The sequence below is a fragment of the Mirounga angustirostris genome, unplaced genomic scaffold (genome assembly GCF_029215605.1).
Source record: "Mirounga angustirostris isolate CCGP_5_RB_7025 unplaced genomic scaffold, mMirAng1.0.hap1 SCAF_2, whole genome shotgun sequence".
Taxonomy (NCBI): domain Eukaryota; kingdom Metazoa; phylum Chordata; class Mammalia; order Carnivora; family Phocidae; genus Mirounga; species Mirounga angustirostris.
In genome coordinates, this window is record NW_026991710.1 from 20,742,980 (window position 1) to 20,761,843 (window position 18,864).

Genomic DNA, 18,864 nt, shown 5'->3' on the forward strand with positions numbered 1-18,864 from the left:
CTCCGCATACCCTCCACAGCCAGGGGCTGTGGGTCTGTCCATTTGCCCTTTTTGATACTGATCAAATCTTGTCCTTCGTCTGCTCCCTCTGCCCCTGCAGATCAGACCGTTTGTTTGCACCTCCGTGGTGGGCTCCACACCAGGCTCACTGCGGGTCACACCTGGATTCCTCGATGTACATGTCTACAGGGTCCCAAGCAAATCCCTTATTCTTACTAAGTCCCTGTTTCCTCTCTGTCAAATGGGGATAACATATCTATGCATCTGTCTCATTGGGTTGTTGCGGGGATTCCGTGAGATACCGAGTGCACAGCACTTTGCTAGACTGCATGGCGCGTGGTAGAAGTTTGGTAAGGGTTTGGTACTATTATAATAGCTCTCTCCCCGCCTCCATTGTGTAATCAATGGTTGCCTAATATAACCAAACTCTATAAATGAATAAATTGACCTTCTGGCATTAGTCACCAGCCTCTTGGACTGAGTTCATGGGAGTCTGTCCTCTGAGGGTCATCGAATCTGATCTCTGTGTGCAGATTACTGAACCAAGTGAGGCTGAGGCTCAATAGGGGTGAGACTAATGATGAAGTTTTAGAATGTAAGTGAGGTCTGGAGCCGAGGACCAAGAAAGAATTCTTAAGACATCTCTGGTGCAAAAAGGTGATTTTATTAAAGCACGGGGACAGGACCTGTGGGCAGAAAGAGCTGCTGCCCTGTTGTCTTGAGGAGTGGCTGATTATATACTCAGGGGTTGGGGAGATGAGGACAAAGGGAGTGTCCAGAAGGACTGTCATATGCTAAAGACTTTCAGGATACTGGAGTCCTGGTGATTGTCAAGCCAAGGTTGGTTTTCCCTCTAATGAGGCACTAACGTGAAGACAGTTGGGAGTTTCCTGGAGGAGTGTTACATTCCCCCCATCACACGTCCTTGTCAATGGGCTTCAGGTTCAAAAGAAATTCAATTTTATTTACATTTCCTTCTGTCTCAGCCTCCCTCAATTTCATGTAGGGGAGGGTGATGTTAGGGCTTCGGGAACTGAGTTATGAGTCTCTGGAAGTTAGGCTATTGATAAGAAAGCTTCTTCCTTGTAAGTCACTAGGACATTTGTAAACTGAGGGAGACTCCTGTCCTGCAGACTGTGATCTCTATCAGTTAACCATTTGTTTTTCCTTCAGGGCAGTCAGGAGTGCCTGAGGAATGTCACATATATCCCCAGGTAGGGGGTGGGGGTGTTGTAGGGTGTCAGCTTCCGCTTTGTCCTCAGCTTGCCTTCTGTTCCCTCATCACTAGGGTGAGGCAAGAGAGGCACCAGGGGCACAAAATTTAAGGAGGTGCTTGTTCTGGAGGTCACACAAGTGCTTCCTTAAATTGTGTGCCCTAGTTCCAAAAGTGGGATTATAATCTGCTTTGTTTCCCTCTAAATGAGTGGTCCTTTACACAGAGAACTAGACTCTGCAGCTGTTGGTAAAAAAGCAAGCAAGCGCCTGATGCATCTTTCCAGGTACCATCAGACCCAAGGGGGCAGAAGGAAGAGGGGAGGTGAGGGGAGGTTTAGGGTTACAGTGACATCATGTGATGGGGGTATTACTGGGGAGGACATGAGTATTGGTGTCCCAGGTGCCCAGACAGACCGTTCAGGGACAGAGATTTGCCATCCACCCTGAGTAGACACAGGCTAGTACCTTGCAGGATTAAAGTGTGGATCTCCACTTTCTCTCACCCCCAGCTTAACCTTCCAACAAGGGAAAAATGCCCGTCTCTCACCTCTTGCTTGGCCCTGGCCCTAAACTAAATCATCTTCTGATTGGCTAAGGTCCTTCTTCCACACCCTGACCAGCTTTAGATGGCTGATTACATGGGTAACTCTGGATCCACTGACTGGGATACTGGGGCTTTGGAGGGTGGCAGAGGACAGGGATAAGGCATTATTCTCTCAGAGCATGATCAGGGCAGACTCCTCTGCCATGAAACCCTCACCTCCAGCATGAGTAGAGGCTTCGATTGCAGTACTGGGTGATGCGGTGGGGAATGGGGTGGGGTGAGGTGGAAGCTGAGGACAGAGAGAGGTCTCAGATTTCCCATGCATCTTTCCTGGCCAGTTTTTTAGAACTCCTTTCAGATCAGCAGGTTAATATAGCACAGCAAGGCCACATCAGGCTGGTCCCAGTCTGGTGCTTGGGATTAATGTGTCATGAAAGAAATCAAGAATGTGGCTAAGACCAGTTAGAAAGTCAGTGGTGTTGGGGATCACAGTCAGCAAGGGTTTCACACCCCTGTAGGGCTTTCCCTCTGCCCTGGGGCTCTTCCTCTCCCCTCCCCACCCCCCACCACCAACCAACTTGCTTCACCTCTCACCCTTGTCCCCCTCCAGAGCTTGGCCCAGAGAGTGACTTTGAGCAGAGAAAGCAATGTAGTGGACCAGAAGCTTATGAGTTTGGGTACATCCTAGACTGGGGTTGAATTCTGGCAGGAATGGCTTTGGTCCTCTCATGATTTTTTAAAAATAATTTATTAAGGTGAAATTCCTGTCGCATAAAATTAACCATTTTCAAGTGAACAATTCAGTGGCATTCAGTACATTCAGGACGTTGCGCACTCCCCACCTCTCTCTAGTTCCAGAACATTCCCATCACTCCAAAGTCAAACCCCTTTAAGCAGTTTCCCCATTACACCTTCCCCAAACCCTGGCAACTACCTATCTAGGTCTTATCTCTCTATCGATCTTTCCATTCTGAGTATTTCATGTAAATGGAATCATACAATATGTGACTTTTTGTTTCTGACTTTTTTTACTTACCATAATGTTTTCGAGGTTCATCCACACTGTAATATGTATCACTACCTTTTCATGGCTGAATGATACTCCATTGTATGTATATACCACACATTGCTTATCTGTTCATCTGTTAATGGAGATTTGGGCTGTTTCTACCTCTTGGTTATTGTAAGTGAATGTTCCACTGATATAAGACTTCCTGCTGATTTGAGATTGTCAATGAACCTGAAATTGTAAATAAAACACTTGGGAAGGACTCCACATTTATAATGTATATGTCACACCAGATTTGCTGTTGAACTAAGAGAAGAGGAAAAGAGGATTCATGTTTTCTAAGTATTTACTCGATGCTGGGCCTCAGGTGCACAACCTTTGCTTTCTCATTTAATCCTTGCAACAGCCTATGAAGTAGGTATTCTGATGCCCATTTTACAAATGTGAAAACTGAGGCACAAAGAAATCAAGTCATTTGCTCAAGGCAGATCTCTAAGAAGTGTAAAAGCCAGGATTTTAGCCCAGATCATATGGTTTCAAAGTCCACACCCTCTCTTGTAAAGAGTGGAAACAAAGTTTAGTTCACCTGCCATGGAAAATAAAAACAAGCTGAGAATGACCCAATTAATTCGCACTGGAGCTTCTCTTGCCTCTGAATATTTAAGGCACTTGAGCTGAAATATCACATGGGCCCTTAGTAAACTAGAACAGAACTCATATTTTATAGAATGTCAGCACCTGTTGGAGAGTCCTCTGACTCCTTTATCTAAAATTGATAATTGCAGGAGGTAGTTTTATGTTCCCCCTTCCTCCAAACAGACCCCCGAGAGATTTTCAGAGCTGGTTCTAACCTGGAGTCATCAGTTCTCATTCCTGGTTCTGGAAGTTCTAGATTCTAGCTAGTTCTAGGTTCTGAACCTCTAGAGTTCAGAGGACTCCCCCCAAAATCTATCCACCAGACCATGAGTGCTCCTGATTTTAATCCTTCAGGGTGAGAACAACCAGTGGAGGAGCATCTGGTTACCAAGGGTCCTAATGCAGCAGGCCAGCAGTGGGAAGCCGGCTTCTGAGCTCTTGAATGCAGCTTTACCCCTAGAGGCCAGAGTTTGCTGTGACTCCTGCTGGAAACCCAAACATCTTAACCTGAGTGGTCATGCCAGCCCAACCTGAGATGCCAAGCAAAGCCAGCCGTGTGCAGCAAGTTTTAAACTGTACATTCTCATTAATCTACTTCCATGAATTTATCCCAAAGGAATTAGAATGGAAACTATGGATTTGACTACAGGGCCTTTTTTTGGTCAGAATTTTTTATAATAACCCAAAACCAGAGATAACATAAATATCCCATATGGGAGGATTGGATAAAACAAACACAAATGCATCCATATAATGTAATATAATTCAGCCATTGCAAGTATGGTAAAGAAAAAAAAGTTGTTCTGTTAGGTGAAAACAAGAATTAAGTCGAAAAGTTTACAAAGCAGTACTGGCTGCTAATCTAGCTATCATTTATCTATCTCCAGAGCCTGGACCTGTAAACCCTATTAGCAATGGGAGTCCTCAGCTAGGGAAATTATGGAGATTTTTGTGCTTTCTCCAGATTTTGCTGTAATTCACATGTTACTTTTGTAATTGGTAATTAGTTTCTCATAATATGTTCTTATAATTGTATTTCTTTGGTGTTGGTTGTGATCTCTCCATTTTCATTCATGATTTTATTAATTTGGGTCCTTTCTCTTTTTTTCTTGATAAGTCTGGCCAGGGGTTTATCAGTCTTACTAATTCTTTCAAAACACCAGCTCCTAGTTTCATTGATCTGTTCTACTGTTCTTTTGGTTTCTATTTCATTGATTTCTACTCTAATCTCTATTAATTATCTTCTCCTGCTGGGTTTAAGCTTTTTTTTTGATGTTCTTTCTCCAGATCCTTTAGATGTAAGGTTGGCTTGTGTATTTGAGACCTTTCTTGTTTCTTGAAAAAGCCTTGTATTGCTATATGCTTCCCTCTTAGGACTGCCTGTGCTGCATCCCAAAGGTTTTGAGCAGTTGTGTTTCCATTTTCATTTTTTTTCCATGAATTTTTAAAATTCTTCTTTAATTTCCTGGTTGACCCATTCATTCTTTAGTGGGATGCTCTTTAACCTCCGTGTATTTGAGTTCTTTCCAAATTTCCTCTTGTGATTGAGTTCCAGTTTCAAAGCATTGTGGTCTGAAAATATGCAGGGAATGATCCCAATCTTTTGGTACCAGTTGAGACCTGATTTGTGACCCAGTATGTGTTCTATTCTGGAGAATGTTCCATGTGCACTCAAGAAGAATGTGTATTCTGTTGCTTTAGGATGGAATGCTTTGTATATATCTGTGCAGTCCATCTGGCCCAGTGTGTCATTCAAAGCCCTTGTTTCCTTGTTGATCTTCTGCTTAGATGATCTGTCCATTGCAGTGAGTGGGGTGTTAAAGTCCCCTGTTATTATTGTATTATTGTCAATGTGTTTCTTTAATTTTGTTATTAATTGGTTTATATAATTGGTTGCTCCCATTTTAGGGGAATAAATACTTATAATTGTTAGATCTTCTTGTTGGATAGACACTTTAATTATGATATAGTGTCCTTCCTCATCTTTTATTATAGTCTTTGGTTTAAAATCAAATTTGTCTGATAAGGATTGCTACCCTAGCTTTCTTTTGATGTCCATTGGCATGATAAATGTTTCTCCAACCCCACACTTTCAATCTGGCAGTGTCCTTGGGTCTAAAATGAGTCTCAAAGTCAATTATCATATGGTTTCACTTATTTGTGGAACATAAGGAATAACATGGAGGACATTAGAAGGAAGGGAAAAATGGGGGGGGGGAATTGGAGGGAGAGATGAACCATGAGAGACTATGGACCTGAGAAACAAACAGGGTTTTAGAGGGGAGGGGGGAGGGGGGATTGGTTAGCCCGGTGATGGGTATTAAGGAAGGCATGTACTGCATGGAGCACTGGGTGTTATATGAAAACAATGGATTATGGATCACTACATCAAAAACTAATGTATTGTATGGTGACTAACATAACATAATAAAATTTAAAAAAAAAAAGAGGCTCTTGCAGACAGCATATGGATGGGTCTTGTCTTTTTATCCAATCTGATACCCTGTGTCTTTTGATTGGGGGCATTGAGCCCATTTACATTCAGAGTAACTATTGAAAGATATGAATTTAGTGCTATTGTATTACCTGTAAAGTCACTGTTTCTGTATATTGTCTCTGTTCCTTTCTGGTCTATGTTACTTTTGGGCTCTCTGTTTTCTTAAAGGATTCCCTTTAATATTTCTTGCAGGGCTGGTTTAGTGATCACAAATTCTTTTAGTTTCTGTTTGTCCTGGAAGCTTTTTATCTCTCCTTCTATTTTGAATGACAGCCTTGCTGGATGAAGTATTCTTGGCTGCATAGTTTTCTCATTTAGCACCCCAAATATATCATGCCAGTCCTTTCTGGCCTGCCAGGTCTCTGTGCATAGGTCTGCTGTCAATCTAATGTTTCTACCTTTGTGGGTTACAGACCTCTTGTCCCGAGCTGCTTTCAGGACTTTCTCTTTGTCTCTGAGATAAGCAAGTTTTACCATTACATGTGAAGGTGTTGACCTATTTTTATTGATTTTGAGGGGGGTTCTCTGTGCCTCCTGAACTTGAAAGCCTGTTTCCTTCCCCAGATTAGGGAAGTTCTTTTTTATAATTTGCTCCAATATACCTTCTGCCCCCACCACCCTTTCCTCTTTTTCTGGGATCCCATTATTCTAATATTGTTTTGCTTTATGGTATCACTTATCTCTCAAATTCTGCCCTCGTGATCCAGTAGTTGTTTATCTCTCTTTTTTTCTCAGCTTCTTTATTTTCCATCTTTGGTCTTCTATATCACTAATTCTCTCTTCTGCCTCATTTATCCTAGCAGAGCCTCCATTTTTAATTGCACCCATTAATAGTCTTTTTTATTTTGACTTGATTAGATTTTAGTTCTTTTATTTCTCCAGAAAGAGATTCTCTAGTGTATTTTATGCTTTTTTTCAAGTCCAGCTAGTATCTTTATAATCATTATTCTGAACTCTAGTTCTGACATCTTGTTTATATCCATAGTGATTAGGTCCCTGGCAGTCAGTACTGCCCCTTGTTCTCTTTTTTGAGGTGGGTTTTTCCATCTTGTCATTCTTGCAGAAAGTGGTCACTTTTCTATTTGTAGAGTTGCAGCTATTCTTTTCTTAGATCTCTGGTTGAGTTCGTAGGTGTTCAGAATGATTTGATGGCTCAATTCCTGGGACTAGACAGAACAAAAGTCTCCTACTTCTCTTCCATCTTGGACTTCCCCTCTGGTGTCCTCAAATTTTTAAAAATTCATTCTCCAAAGCAAGACTGCCACCCACCAACTGGGATGATGTTGGGCAAGTTAAATAACTTGTCAGTGTCTCAGTTCCTTCATTTATAAAATGGGAATAATAGTGAAACTACTTAATAAGGTTTTTCTGAAGATCAAATAAGTTAAATTATGTAAAGTCCCTAGAACAATGCTTGTCTATATAGGAGGTAAATATTTACTATTGTATTAGAAGTAGTAGTGTTAATATTATTGTTATCATTATCATGTTCCCCTCATTCTTTAAGCAAGAGAAAAAGGCATGATTTATACACAATATCCACAAAACAATAATTTACCAAAGAATAGATCTAACAAAAGATTTGTTAAACCTTTAGAATATGGACACCTGGGTGGCTCAGTCAGTTAAGTGTCTGCCTTCGGCTCAGGTCATGATCCCAGGGTCCTGAGATAGAGTTCCACATTGGGCTCCCTGCTCCTCAGTGGGGAGTCTGCTTCTCCCTCTGCCTGCTGCTTCCCCTGCTTGTGCTCTTTCTCTCTCTCTGCCAAATAAATAAATAAAATCTTTAGAAAAAAAAAAAACAAAGAACAAACAAAAAAACCCTTTAGAATAAAAATTATAAAACTTCACCGAAAGCTTTTTAAAGCTTTAGGAAGATGATAATGACTAAAAGATGGGTACCATGTTCATGGATAAGGAGACTGAATAACATAAATATTTCAAGTCTCCAAAAATTAATCTGTAAGTTACCTGATTTTAAAATTCTTTTAGAAAAGCAAAGTGACAGAAAGGAATTAACTAAAACTATCTTGAAGAAAAAAGAGGAGTGACTTTCCTTACCAGACAAATACCAAGATTTAGTATTACAGGCACCATCCCCCACCCCCACCCTGTGTAGTTGAAAATCTGCATATAACTTTTGACTCCCCCAAAACTTAACTATGAGGAGCTACGATTGACCAGAAGCCTTGCTGATAGCATAAACGGTTGATTAACACAGAATTTGTATGTTATATGTATTATATACTGTATTCTTACAATAGGTTAAGCTAGAGAAAAGAAAATATCATTAAGAAAATCATAAGGAAGACAAAATACACCTATAATACTGTACTGTATCCAAAAAATCCATGTGTAAGTGGACCTGCACAGTTCCAACCTGTGTTGTTTAAGAGTCAGCTGTAATTATAGAAATGAAGCAGTGTGTCATTAAGGTAAATAGACTCAACGCTCCTCCCCTGTGTTAAAAATGTGCTGAGATATTGATCCAGTCAGCTCTTGGGGTTGTTAGGGGAGGCCTGGGGTGGTCTGAAGCAGCTGAAGTCCCAGGAGGGATCATCAGCCTCTTCTGTTTACTTCAATGTGCAATTTGAAGATATTTTTCTATGTGTTCATGATGTGAGAAGGTTACAAAGTGCTGGGATAGACAAGCAGACTAGAATAGAGAACTCAGATTCTCATATTCATGGAAATTTTATTATCTTTAAGAGTGCCATTACTAATCTATTGGGACAGAAAGGATTTTTCTTTTTCTTTTTCTTTTTTTTTAAGATTTTATTTATTCATTTGAAAGAGAGAGAGCAGGAGTGTGAGAAAGAATGAGAGGGAGGGGCAGGGGGGAGGGAGAAGCAGACTCGGGGCTGAGAGAGAGCTTGAGCAGAGAGCCTGACACAGGGCTTGATCCCAGGACACTGGAATCATGACCTGAGCTGAAGGCAGATGCTTAACCGACTGAGCCACCCAGGCACCCCAGAAAGGATTTTTCAATAAGTGATACAGACATATATACACACATATACATACATATATATGTATGTATGTTCTAATACAGTTATAATATAGCTGAATATATTTTATATAACTATATAAATAACTAATTATAATATATATAATATATGGGAAATAAACTAAAATTGCTTTTTTACCTAACACCATAAACAATAATCAATTTCAGATGAATTGAAAAATTAAATGTAAAAAAGCAAAATACTACAAATTTTAAAAAGAAAACCCAGGAGAAATATTTTGATGACATCAGATCAGAGAAGAATTTAGCAAAAGTAGAGAAACACCATGGGGGGTGCCTGTCTGGCTCAGTCAGTAGAGCATGCAACTCTTGATCTCAGGGTTGTAACTTCAAGCCCCATGTTGGTTGTAGAGATCACTAAAACAACAACAACACCTAAGTATTGTAAAAAAACTAAGGAACTAGCTGGAAAAAAATTTACAACTTACATCACAAAAAGCTAATTTCACTAAGAAATAAAATCCTTTTTGCAAATCAATAAAGCACCAATAATTTGATGTAAACAAACAGATCACAGAAAAATATATACAAGTGGTCTTTAAAAAATCTAAAAATATTTTATTTATTTCAACTTCACTAATAGTAACAGAAACATAAATTACAACCACATTGAGATACTATTTTCTACCTCTCCGGTTGGTAAAAATCCAGAAGTCTAATATATAGTATCATCCATGGTATAGAAAACAGACCTCTTCCAGTGCTGTGGAGAGCAAATTTTTACAACCCCTACAGAAGGAATTTGGCAATATCTTTCAAAAATACAGTTGCACATACCTTTTAACCATGCATTTCCATATCTAAGAATTTGTTCCCTAGACATATGCACACATGTGTGTAATGATCAAAGAACAAAGTTACTCAGTGCAACATTGTTTGTATTCCTCAAAAGTTGGCAAACTACAAAATATTAATCAGTAACTGGTTCAATATTAATTATAATACACTCATACTATAGGATACTGGAGCTGTAAGATATAAACTCTTTAGTACTGTTATGGAATCATCTTCAAGGTATAGATAAAGGGTGAAAAAACCCTAAGACACACCACACACAACAGTGTACACAGTATGTTAATATTGGGGTTCAACGGTGAAAATATTTCATTTGTTTATATGCATAAAATAATTTTGGAAGGATGCCAAGGGACACTGGGTGACTGAGGGAGAGCAAGAGACTTGTCACTATATGCTCTTTGTACCTCTTGAATTTTAAGCTATATGTATTGCCTTTCAAATAAAAGATTAATATATTTAAAATTTAGCGAATTAACTACATTGAAATTTAAAATTTCTGTATGATTAAAGACATCATTAAAAAGGTGAAAAGAGGGGCGCCTGGGTGGCTCAGTTGGTTAAGCGACTGCCTTCGGCTCAGGTCATGATCCTGGAGTCCCGGGATCGAGTCCCGCATAGGGCTCCCTGCTTGGCAGGGAGTCTGCTTCTCCCTCTGACCCTCCTCCCTCTCATGCTCTCTGTCTCTCATTCTCTCTCTCTCAAATAAATAAATAAAATCTTTAAAAAAAAAAAGTTTAAAAAAAAAAGGTGAAAAGATAAGTCATATACCAGGGGAATGAATAAATTTTAAGCACATGTAACTAACGATTAGTATCCAGAGTTCCAAATCAGTAAGAAAAAGACAGACTGTTCCATATGAAAATGGACAGATAATAAGATCAAAACATTCACAGAAGAAGAAACATGACTGGTCAATGAAGATGCACATCTTCTAACAATCAAAGACTATAAATTAAAATGAGCTGTCATTTTACTGCCATTAAATTGGAAAATATTTGAAATTCTAACAGTCTTAAGTGTGGGTGAGGATATAAGCTATGTGGGGCTCCCAGGTCCTGCTGGTGGCTGTGGAAAGTGGTATGACCACACTGGAGACCCACACAGCAATCGGGTAGAAAATACACCCTTTGACACAGGAGTATCACTTTCTGGTACTTTTCACAGAAAACTTCTGGCAAATGTGCATGAAGAAACACAGACAGAAAATATACATTGATGTATTGTTTATACTAACAAAAACCAACAGGAAAATTAAAAACCAATGGTATAATTACAAAATAAAACATATAGCAATATTCCTATATGCATCAACATGGATAAATCGCAAACATATTAGGTGGGATGAAAAGCAAATTTTAGAAGGATATTATGTAAATAAAGTTTTAAAGCATTCAAAATAATTTTATATAATGTTTGTCTTTATTTACATATGTGGTAAACATTAAGAAATCTGCTGGAATCAAAAATACTAAATTCAAGTAATGGTTACCCCAAGTAGAGAGGAGGGATGGCTGTGGGTCATGTTCTGTGTCTGTAGTATTTTGGTGTTTTAAAACCAATCACTGAAGGACAAAAGAAAAAGGTAACATTTTACAAAACTGATTGGTGAGTACATGAATATTATTTGCTATACTTTATAATGTTTGAAATAATTTCAATAAAATAAACAAGAATGCAATAGAGATTGAGCAGTGAATATTAAAGAGCACAGATTTTTTTTTTTTTTTTGGTCAGGGTTTTACTTCTCAGTGCTACCATTTGTAAGCACTGGGACCCTGGGCGAGTCCCTTTACCTCTTTAAACCTCATTTTCCCCAGCTGCAAAATGGGGAATAATTATAATAATTATGCAGTTATAATTATAATAGCTATAAGATTAAGTAAGATAAAGATTGAACAAGGTGATGAATGCATGACCCCTGTACACAGTAAGTGCTTAGTTAAATGTTAACCCACATAATCATCATCTCAATTTGACTAGGGGAAGGGTATTCTGGAATCACTCTGACTCTCGTTTCTTGACTCTCTTTAGAAAATGAGATTTTGTGCATTAGATTCCCAGAATTTATGCATTTTTTAAAGATTTTATTTATTTATTTGTCAGAGAGAGAGAACGAGCACAAGCAGGGGGAGCAGCAGACAGAGGGAGAAGCAGGCTCCCCACTGAGCAGGGAGCCTGATGTGGGACTCAATCCCAGGACCCTGGGATCATGACCTGAGCTGAAGGCAGATGCTTAACCACCCAGGCATCCCGGATTTATGCATATTGTAACTGCAAATTTGTACCCTTTGACCCACATCCCCAATTCCCCTATCCCCAAGGCCCTGGTAACTACTATTTGACTCTTCGTTTCTAGGAGTTCAGCCTTTTTAGATTCCACATAGAAGTGGTATCATAAGGTATTTATTTTTGTCTGTCTGACTTATCTCACTCAGCATAATGCCCTCAAGCTCCATCCATATTGATGCAAATGGAAGGATGCCCTTCTTTCTCATGGCTGAATAATATTCCATTATATTGGTGTGTGTGTGTGCACACACACACACACATAATGTTTTCTTCATCCATTTATTCATTGATGGACACTTATATTATTTCTATATCTTGGCTATTGTGAATAATGGTGCAATAAACATGGGAGTTCAGACATCTTTTCTATATCCTATTTCTACTTCTTTTGGATATATACCCAGAAGTGAGATTGCTGGATCATATGGTAGTTCTATTTTTAATTTTTAACAATACTGTATTATGTACTTGAAAGTTACTCAGCGACTAGATCTTAAATGTTCTCACCACAAAAAAGAAATGATAATTATGTGATGTGATGGAAGTGTTAGCTAACGCTATGGTAGCTATCATATAGCAATATATAAGTGTATCGGATCAACATGTTGTATAATTTAAACTTCACAAAAGCTATATGTCAATTATAACTCAATTTAAAACAGTGAGATTTTGCCTCATTTCTGGATGACATGTAACTGAAAGTAAGGATATAAGCCTAGAACAGTTTCTTTTTCAAAGTCTGGCTTTAACAAGAAGCTGAGTTTCGACTAGAGCTGCTAATTAAGTCTGCAAGGAGGACACAGTGCTGATTAATCCAGCTGTACCTGCTGGTGGCAAATCCTCGGAAATAACAAAGAGCTGTCATTTTCCTCCAGCACTGAGGGACCACAGTTACACACTCAGCTCTTTTGGGCTTGTTTTCACACAATCTGCCAGAATACTCAAAGTGGCACTTAGTGCAGGCTTCTCGGTATGATGATATACCTGACCTTCTGTAACTACTTACTGTGGTCCTTCTCTGTGTCAGCATTGTGCGGGGCGGGGGTGACCCAGAAGTGTCCCTGCTTTAATACCTCAACAGTCCCACTGCGGAGACCAAAGCACAAAGACCGGAACAACAGGACGAAAACACGCAGTTAATTGCTTCATTCAGTGGTAAAGACAACAAACCAGGGAATTCATAGGAGGGGGCAGTGAGCAAAGGCTGCAAGAAAGCATCTCTAGCTTTGGCATCAGACAAGTATAAGTTGAAAGCAATGCCCCTTGCTCCTCGACAGGAAGCATCCGCTTCCCTGCCCACATAGCTTACCCACGTGACTTGCTTTAACCAACGGGGCATTAGGAGAAGCGATGTGAATGAAGGTTTTATTTTTTAAATTTTTTAAAAAGACATATTTATTTATTTGAGAGAGAGTGGGGGGGAGGGGCAGAGGGAGAGAGCATCTCAAGCAGACTCCCTGCTGGGAGCGGAGCCCAATGCCAGGCTCGATCCCACCACACCACCTGGGAGATCATGACCTGAGCGGGAATCCCGATTGGAATGCTCAACAGCTCAGCTACCCAGGCTCCCCTGAATGAAGGCTTTTTTTTTTTTTTTTTGACAGAGAGAGAGACGCAGTGAGAGAGGGAACACAAGCAGGGGGAGTGGGAGAGGGAGAAGCAGGCTTCCCGCGGAGCAGGGAGCCCGATGCGGGGCTCGATCCCAGGACCCTGAGATCATGACCTGAGCCGAAGGCAGACGCCCAACGACTGAGCCACCCAGGCGCCCCTGAATGAAGGCTTTTAAAAATGCTTGCACTGTTGGAGTTTTGAGCCTTCTGCCCTGGGATTGACATGTTGAGCATGCCTGGACGCACCCCACAGCCTGGAAACCAGCCCAGCTGAGTCCCACCTAGATCAGCCGAACCACAGCCAACCCACAGGTGCCTGAGTGAGAAGTAAGTGCTTACGACTGCGAGCCCCTGAGCTTTATGGCGGCTTGGTACTCAGTATGACTGCAACAGTAGTTTATTCATCTGTAAAATGAGGAAAATATGTGTCCTACGTTCAGCGGTATTGTGAGCATTAAGTGGAATAGAAGCCAAATGTCTCGGATTTCAACACCCTGAGGATACAACTGTGGTGCATTAACATTGATCCCGGATTTGCAGTAGTTCCTCTACTCAAGAGGAATCCCCTCCTCGGAACACAGACTATCAGTAGTCCTGATGTTTCTCAGTGTGGGAGGGTGCCCTCTCTCCCCACCAGCCCCCTGAACTCTGCCAGGGTACCACTCGAAGCTTGGGTTCTGCTTCTGCTAAGCAGCTCAGGCTGGCTGTTTGGTGGGGCTGCAATAGAGATTCACTGATAAACAGCAGAGGATGTGAATTTTATGATGCAGGACAGCTTGACTCACACTTAACAACTATCCACTGTCTGCTGAGCTGTGTATTTCAGTGGGACACTGTTGCTAGATTCATGACTTAGGGTAATTGCTTTGATAAGGACAGACAATATTCTCTCCCTCATTTATATTCAATTGGTGAACTCCACAGCCTGGTCAGAATTTTGTCAGAATTTAGTGAAACAGCCCTTTCAAGTGTGGAATGTTCTAGAATGGCAGGGTTAAGGAGAGACCCTCTGACACCTACCACAGCAAACCGAGTTCAGTCCTCCTGCACAGCCCTTGGGGGCTGTTGCTGAGTCTGAGTCCCTAGGGTCAATTTCTTCCCTGCCCTCTGTAAGACCTTGCCAATCCATGACCCTCAAGTATGTCAGGCTTGTCTGAACCCCAACCGTGAACAGCAGTCAAGATACATTCCCAGAAGACATTTTAGCTTCCATACAAATCTGAGTCTGCACACAGCTTCTTGTGAGATGGGGTATCCTTCGACCACTCTCAATGGGTAGATCGGGTCCTGCTAGGATCCCTGCTTACAGAAACAGAAATAATGTACAGAAAGTACCAAGTAAATGGTAGGTAGTCAAGAGTATCAATTCTCTTCCACTTTCTGGAGGCCAAGAAATTTTAGCTAGATTATGGAATAGTTGAAATGAGAAAAGGAGGAGGTCTGAAGTCTCTGTGCCTGGTGTGAGTAAAAAAGCCCAGTCCTTGAATATCAGACCTTGACATCAGCTCAGAGATGACAGAATGAGACCAGTGAACTGAGCTCAGATGGTCTGCTGATTGCTCAGGGTTCCTAGCAAGTAATGTATGCCAGGTGTGCCTCCTCTGGGTGATTGCAGACCTGTGGGTCTTACACACCATTGTGGTGATGAAATCATTATAAGGCCTCCCAGAATTCCTATAAATGTTCCCTAAAGTTGCATGAGTACTGTTTTTCTCACATTTGTAGCTCTTCTTCAAATGTGAACATTATTCATTTTTTTAAATTAAGACTAGGGTTTTTTTTTTAAGATTTATTTATTTTAGAGAGAGAGAGAGTGCAAGCGGTGGGGGGTGCAGAGGGAGAGGGAGAGAGAGAATCTCAAGCAGACTCCATGCTGAGCACAGAGCCTGATGTGGGGCTCGATCTCAGGGTCATGATATCATGACCTGAGCAGAAACTAAGAGTCAGATGCTTAACCGAATGAGCCCCCCAGGCACCCCAAGACTAGATTTTAGAGCAGTTTCAGGTTCACGGTAAAATTCAAGCTAAGAGACAGAGATTTACCATATACCGCTTGCCCCCACACTGTGTAGTCTCCCCCATAATCAACATCCCCCACCAGAGTAGTATATTTGTTACAGTTGATGAACCTACAGCGACATGTCATGGTCACTCTAAGACCGTAGCGTACATTAGGGTTTACTCATGGTGTTGTATGGTCTGTGGGTTTGGACAAATATATAATGACATGGATCCATCATGATGGTATCATACGGAGCATTTTCACTGCCCTAAAAATCCTCTGTGCTCTACCTATTCATCTCTGCCCTTCCCAATCACACACCTCTGGCAACAACTAAACTTTTTACTGTCCCCATTGTTCTGCCTTTTCCAGAATGCCATGTTATAATCATATAGTATGTAAACTTTTCAGATTGGTTTCTTTCACTTAGTACAACGCATTTAAGTTTCTTCCATGTCTTCTCATGGCTTGACAGTGCATTTCTTCTTAGCTCTTCATATTATTCTACTGTCTAGAAGTACTACAGTTTATTTATCCATTCACCTACCGAAGGGCATCTTGGTTGCTTCCATATTTTGGCAATTATTCATAAAGCCGCCATAAACAGCCATGTGCAGGCTTTTGTGTGGACAGAAGTTCTCAATTCATTCAGTAAACACCAAATGCAATTGCTGGATTGTATGTTAAGAGTACGTTTGGTTTTGTAAGAAGCCACCAAACTGTCCTCCAGAGTGGCTCCATTTTGCATTCCTGTCAGCAATGAATGAGAGTTCCTGTTGTTCCACATCTTTGCCAGTATTTGGTGTTGCCAGTGTTCCAAATTTGGGCTGTTCTAATGGGTATAAGTTTTTGTTGCTTTATTTTATTTTGGGGTCAAAGTGGGACCCTTACATATAATCAGTTTGGACACCACTTGACCTGGCCTGGGGTCCTGCCCAAACAACTCTGTTCTTCCTCTTCACAGTGATGAGCCCTTCCAGACACAGTTTGGCTTCGTGCCATCTGGGGGGAAACAGTAGGTGGGCTTCTCAACCCAGCACTCACCTGAGATATGTGGGCACTCCAGGTGTAGACAGGAGGCCTGCTGGCTTCCCATGGCTACGTGGCCTACTGCAGGAGGCCTCGGTCAGAGAGGCAGAGGGAGAAGGGTGCCTGAAAGTGACAATCACTTAAAAACACATGAGGCAGGATGTGGGAGGGGCAGGTGGGGAGGGAAGGCTGTGTCCAGGGATTAGGGCTGCCAGGAGCAACCCCCTTCCTATTCCATGACCTCTCAGCAAATTCTGCCTGGCTGAGCATCCCAGCCACAGGAAGGGACATAAAATATGAGCCAGGCCAGTTCTCAGAGATCGATCCAGTATGCATTCTTCATGGACTGAATAGAAACTAGAAAATAAGAGCTTTCCTTACTGGATATCGGCCAGCCTTCATTCTGAGTCCCTGGTTTCCTTAGGTTGACTTCCTAGGAGAATGACCCTTGGTGTTTCTAGTGCTTTAGACTTCCCCTCTAAAGAATCATCACAGTCCCTCTAAACACCATGTTGAAGCTATTTGCCACTCTGTAAGCACCAGGAGACATCCAATGGCCACATTCAGCTTCTTGACCTTTTGAGAGACCAGCTGACATTTGGGTGGCCATGTTCTCTGGGCTTTCTTTTTGCAAACCTTCCAGAAGGCAAATCCGTGCCTGTTCAGAGGCAGCCTTTTCTGAGCTCACTCAGTGCTGAGTTCCCAGGTCATGCTAACCAAGTGGGGAACCAGAGGCCCTCCTGTCAGTGGGAGCTCTCTGCTCCGCTCTCCCCCACTGTGTGTGTCCTCACCTGCAGGCCCTCGTTCAGGCAGTTCTCCCCACCTGAGATGCCGCTCCTATCTGCCTGGCTAAAACCCTGCCCAGCCCACAGGACTCAGCCCCCACCTCTGTGACTATCCCTTGCTTCCTGGCTACCACTCTCGCCCTCCATCACTGAATGCCTTGAAACGTATCTTGTATTATCTTGGTAATGGGTTGCAAATGTATGTACATTACACCAAGATGTGCATTGGAAATATATTTTCTTTAGTTTGTCTATAGTCTAGACTTATGTTTGAGTGCACATCCTCTGGGTATTGGTGGGGATGGGTGAGGGGGATTGGGGGGAGGGAGCTATTTAGTCCAAAGTAACGAACTAATGCAGTATCTTCGGGGGATATTCAGTTTCTTTAGGTAAAATGCCTCCTCTTTCAGAATCACCCACCCCCCACCCCACCCCAAAAATTCCCTTGTAAGATGGTAGAATGGTGGAACCTGCAGGATTCTTACAGTGGTGTGTGAAGTCTTCATACTGTCTAGTCATTGGCCAGGCTCTGAAGCAAACATCTGCTGTCAGCACACTTGTGGTCCCTTCCCTTGGCCTGGGCAGTGCTTCAGGGTCATCCTCTCCAACTGCTGCTCACCAATGACCTCCACTCTGGCTTTCACTCATGTTTAAAGATTTCCATAGCTGGGGCTCTGGGGTAGCTCAGTTGGTTAAGCATCCGACTCTTGATCTCAGCTCAGGTCTTGAGCTCTGGGTCGTGAGTTCGAACCTACTTGTTGGATCCTACTTAAAAAAATAAATAAAGATTCCCTTAGCTGTATCCCCTCTTAGAGAAGAGAGCCAGCACCCTCAGCTACCTTCCCCATTTCTCCCTCAGGGCACACACATGTTTCTGCTCACCTTCAAATCACACAGAAAGCCAAGAAGACACAGGGAAGCCTCAGGCTCTTGCCCTTGGCTACTGCAAACAGAGGCACTGGTTGAACCTTAGGTATGGGCAGAGGGTCAGCAAGACTGGCGGGGCACAGAGGATACTGAGAGGATGTAGAGAAGGAGGACCATGGCATCTGCTTTCAAACTCTGTTCCTCTCTTTCAAACTCTGTTCCTCTCTTCTTTTCCCCACCATTGGCTATAAAGAGTGATTTTTCTCTTATTAAACTCTTTCAACCGTAGTACCTAGTTGTCACAAGTGGAAGGAATATTGGCTCTCCAATATTGATAGAAAAATCTTTGAGCTAATTCTCCAAATCTATCTTCTGATATAACTAAAGAAATGTAAGAAACCCATTCTTTCCCCACCAGGCTTAGTTGGCAAGCCCAATTTCCTGTTCATGAAGTCAATGATCTGTTTTCTTCCACTCTCTGGTTATAAGCTTTAGGGCTCTCTCTGAGGGAGAAAGCTTCAAAGGAACATGAGTTGTGGGAGAAATTAAAATACA

General features: G+C 41.7%; 1 protein-coding gene across 1 annotated transcript in view; it reads right to left on the bottom strand.

The window, feature by feature from the left end:
- Positions 1–17,904: 17,904 nt before the first annotated feature.
- The window catches only part of SEL1L3 (SEL1L family member 3), a 110,748-nt gene continuing 109,788 nt past the window's right edge, over positions 17,905–18,864 (bottom strand). The window contains exon 24 of the mRNA XM_064584343.1: positions 17,905–18,207. Coding sequence (XP_064440413.1) covers positions 18,194–18,207 — 14 coding nt within the window. The 3' untranslated portion in view covers positions 17,905–18,193. The remainder of the gene's footprint in view (positions 18,208–18,864) is intronic.